General features: G+C 41.6%; 1 protein-coding gene across 1 annotated transcript; it reads right to left on the bottom strand.

The window, feature by feature from the left end:
* Positions 1-415: 415 nt before the first annotated feature.
* Positions 416-3,343, bottom strand: ANKRD34B (ankyrin repeat domain 34B). The gene is given in 4 exon segments (XM_005143762.3): positions 416-1,011; positions 1,013-1,477; positions 1,479-1,951; positions 2,965-3,343. Coding segments are annotated over 4 exon segments (1,557 nt in total). The 3' UTR covers positions 416-771.
* Positions 3,344-4,766: the final 1,423 nt, after the last annotated feature.

Consider the following 4,766-nt stretch of genomic DNA (forward strand, 5'->3'; position numbering starts at 1 on the left):
ACCTGATTGGCATGGGTGATTAACAGTGCAGGCAGGGTTTGGTCATTTCACACCAGATGATGATTCAGGATTTGTGGCTCATGGTACTGGGTTCTTGACTTGGCTCCCAAGCATTGTGTGCTGAACTGAGCTGTAGCTGGAATTCCCAGCTCTGCATGCGACACAGCTCTGCAACATGAATTTCATTGACAAGTGAAATTGACACTTTTAATGTCAAATTTCATTGACATCTGTTGATGTGCAGCAAAGCCACTGAACACAGAAGATGCTGCCTATGTCTGCTGGCTGCTGCCCACCCTTGGTGCACATTGGTTCTGCCTGGAATTTCTGGATATTACACAACTTGGACAGCATCAGTCTGGTGTCCAGCATCACAGTTCAATGTTTCAGGTTCCCAAAACCCACATATGCCACCTTTCTTGGTGGAGAAAGAGTATGAATTTGGGGGGAAAGGAGAGAGAGTACTTCCAATCTAAAATGAGAATGACAGCACCTACTACAACCCACAGCAGATTCAGCCTGTCATGGGTGAGATTTCAGTGCTGAAGTTGAAAACATTATGAAAACAGTGTAATAGATATTCCTCAGTTTGCAGAGAGCAATATGATCAGTTAAGTGTATTTTTTCATGTAGTCTCTGGGCTATTTAACTCATTCCAAGGCAGAAGGCTTTACATCACAGACGTACTTTCTGTGTTGTGTACCATTACAATCAGGTAGTGCAGAGAATACCTACATATCGTAAAGAATTTTTAACCCATTAATCCCCCTGTTAATAATTCACTAATTGCTTGATCTGCTCAGTCTGTAGTGACTGTGTTCTTAGGAGTATTTTCATGCTCTTGGTCTTCCTAGGAAAAGCAGGTACTGCCGGAACTAAATGCTTTTGTCCACAACAAATCATCCCAGAAATCCTGTTTATTAAAGTAATATCTGGAACTGGGGGGTGAGGACTCACATTCAGTGGTGGAAGAAAACCTGGTCTTGTCTGAGCAATGTGATCCAACAAGTAAGGCTCCTGATTCCTGCTTTTCTAGAGAAGCTTGGTTTTTCCTCGTCAGAGTAACAGGACGCATGTTCTGCAGTACTTCTCTAGGATTTTGTAACAAATAGTGAGAAGGAGAAAGGATCTTTTTCTTTCCTGTCACTGACTTACTGTCTTCTGCAGCAGAAGGCCTCATACTAGTAGTTAAGTGAGAATCAGACCTGTAGTGATTTGCTTGCAGGTTTCTTTTCTGGATAACACTGTTAAGGTTTGAAGTAAAGCTGGTATGACCCAGACTGGCATTCTTACCCACAGGAATCCCACTGGGGTTATATTTCTCTTCCACATGAGGAATCTGAGAGTTTATCTTGTCATACAATAATTTTCTTGATCCACTATGTTCAAAGGTTTTCAGTAAATGAGAAGTGTCTTTTATGTCAGTATTTCGGTTTCTGGTGATGAATCTGTTTGATGGCACAAGGCCAGTGGTTTTAGGAAGAGAGCTCTTCTTGTGGAGTAATATCCTGAAGTCTTTCGTGTAAAGAGCTGATTTTAGTCTGGTGGAACAGTGACAGAGAGCTCTTTATCCAAGGCTCACACTGCAGCCACTGCATTTGTGAGACCTTGGACCTGGCTTTTGTTAAGCTGGATTTTCTCATCAGTGAAACTATATGAGATGAGTTATCCACACTTCGTGAATGATCCAGTGCTTTAAAGCTGAAGAATGCCTTTTCAGTTTTATCTGAGTTTGAAAGTGAGGACTGGAATGTTTTCAGTTCTATTTCTGATGGGGAAATGCAGGCAGCTGGGGAATGGCATTCCTCGAGGTGTGCAGGAGGCATGTTTAGGTACTGCTTTGTTTTCTGCCTTCCTGCTGCAGCCTTGTCCATTCTGATGGTGATGACTTCTTTTCCTTGCGCCCTGCAAGCATTAAGAAGAACTTTCAGGGTGTCTTTGTCTTCCGAGTGTGATAAGCACATAAATGTATTGGCTTTTGCAAATCATAGGTGTGGTTATGTGGATATAACTATACAAGTTTATATTAACAAAACCAAAGCTCAATAACGACATAAGATGAGCAAACCGGAGTCGTATAGTAGAAGAATCTGTAAAGTTAAAAAGAAGAAAAGGGGGGGGAGGGTTTGCATGCTTGATAGAAGAAAAGCTAGTGCCTGTAAAATATAGAGTTAAAGTACTTTTTAGCTTAACTTAGGTTGTAGAAAGAGAACAATGTTTATGTTGTTAGCCTGTGGAATTTAGTGGCCCCACTAAATAGGAGTTAATTGTTTCACACTGGTCCTCTAAAGTATCTTTAATTTTAAAGAACAATGTTTGTGTTGTAAGTCTGTGGTGAGATAACAAGATTTAGTGACCCCACTTAACATGAATGAGTTATTTCACACCATCCTTCTACTTATCAGTTAGTTTAGAGACAGAGCCTCCCAAACATCTGCTAGCTTGGGATACTCCTTGTCTGCCTGTCCTGCTATAACTTTTGCAGGAAGGTCACATTGTTTTAAATCTTTGCTAGTTATCAGAATAATTACAGATATAGCTGGTTTCAGCTAATTGTGTGATTACTGGGGCATCCAACTGTGCCAAAGGTGAAAAGTACACTGTGAGAAAGACTGCTTACTTCATCTTGAAGACCCCTACTCACATGAGGAAGACTGCTTACTTCATCCTCAAGACCCCTGCCCACAAATATTGAAGAGCAGTGCGCAGACGCCAAGAGGAGGAGACTTCTGATAATAAATTACTGGACTTAATTATAATATTCCCTGCCCATACACAGGGATTATGAATATGTATGTGACTAATGGAATTGTGAAAGTATATAAACCTGTGACAAATACTAATCATTCACGCCTCTGGCTACGGTCACACACCCAGCGCTGTTTGCTTTTGCTTTATTGACTTTGTCCCTTAATAAAACCTTGTTATCTTGTTTAGAGAAGTGAAGGCGTATTTCACACGAGTTTATTGCATACACAAGGGCAGAGCAGCTGGAGTTATCTTGCAGGCTGGGGTCAGCCCCACTTTTCAGTAGCAGAGACACCACTTCAGGGCCTGCTCTTTCCAAACAAGTGTGCATCAAGGCTGTCTTCCCAGATTTATCCTGTATGTTTGGATCAGCCTTGTTTTCCAGCAGGTATTTAACCATCCTTGCTTTGCTGACACTCTGGCTGTCCACATGTGTTGTCCCACAAGCAATCATGAGCGGGGTTTCCCCTCTGTCATTGCTCTCATTGACATAGGCACCGCCCTCTAATAGCAGCCTGGTGAGGCGGAGGCGTCTTCAGTAGACAGCTCTTACCAGGGAGTTCCCCTCCACTGGCAAGTCCACTAGTTCCGTCATGGCACTTGTCTTACTCACAACTTCCTAAGGCCTGTGTCGTGGTTTAAAGTCCACACACTCCTTTGTTTCCCTCCCCCCCCACCTTCCCACTCCCAGAGTGATGGGGAGGAGAGCCGGAGGAATACAACTCCCACAGATTGAGGCAAAATCAGGCCAGCAATCAAGACACAACACAAATCACCACTGATACCACCAACAAATCAATGTTAGAAGAAATAAACAGGGAGAGAGAATACGATACCACCCGCCGCCACGAGCCCAGCCCGGAAGAGAGAGCTAACCCCTTCTCTTCCGGCCAGCTTCCAGTCCCCTCCCCGAGCAGGACGTGCTGTGGTATGGAATACCTCCCCGACTAGCCCAGACCAGGCGCCCTATCTCTCCCTCCTCATTGGCAGAGCATGAGCTACTGCTGAACCCATGACAGCTTGGAAAGAGCACTGGGAAAACAGAGAGCCCCCAGAAATAAAGAGAAAATGAAAAGAGAAAGAGAGACAAAGAGGAAAAAATACATAAAGAGTAAAAAAAGAGAAAGGGGAAGCGTAAGGAGGGAGAGAGGAAAAACAAAAATAAAAGACTGAAAACATTAAAAAGGAAAAAAGAAAAAAAAATGAGAAAACAGAAAACAAAGGGAAAAGTGGAAAATAAGAGGAAAAGGAAGGGAAAAAAATAAGAAAAAAAGACAAGAAAATAAAAAAAGGAGTTAACTGTACAAATTGTGCCTGTAAACATACCTGTACTTTGTGAAAAGAGTATGAAGAAAACAAACATATTCCCACCTCTTGGACTTCAATAATACATTAAAAACTTAAATTTAAATAGAATTTGGATATAATTGTAACATTTATAGATTCTTGTGTTTTGTTTTGTTGATGTTTTTTTGTTATTGTGCTCCTTTTTGTCACACTCTGCCAAATTAGCTGCAAAAAAAGTTAAATTCTCCACACTCCCATGACTTTATACTGAGCACACCCAAGTGGCTGTGGGACAGCTGTACCACTGCTGATCCTCACCAGTACAAGATGCAAGAACTGAATTCGCAGAATCATAGAATAGTTAGAGTTGGAAAGGACCTTAAAATCATGAAATTCCAACCCCCCTGCCATGGGCAGGGACACTTCACACTAAACGATGTCACCCAAAGCTCTGTCCAATCTGGCCTCGACCACCACCAGGGATGGAGCATTCTGCAGCATTTTTCACTGATGTGTCACATTCACTTATTCTTTCTCATAAAATGACAATGCTAAACATCAAGAAATGATTGAGAAACATAAAGTTCATGGGTCCAAATAAAAAAGAAAAGCAAGCATAATAAAATACTTTTTATCTAAAAAGAAACCATTAAATGGCTGGAAAATAAATACTGATGTATTTTATAGAAATAATTACATTTGTGAAAGTACACTCCCTTCATTATGCTCCT

This window comes from Melopsittacus undulatus, chromosome Z (assembly GCF_012275295.1).
Source record: "Melopsittacus undulatus isolate bMelUnd1 chromosome Z, bMelUnd1.mat.Z, whole genome shotgun sequence".
In the NCBI taxonomy this organism is placed as follows: Eukaryota; Metazoa; Chordata; class Aves; order Psittaciformes; family Psittaculidae; genus Melopsittacus; species Melopsittacus undulatus.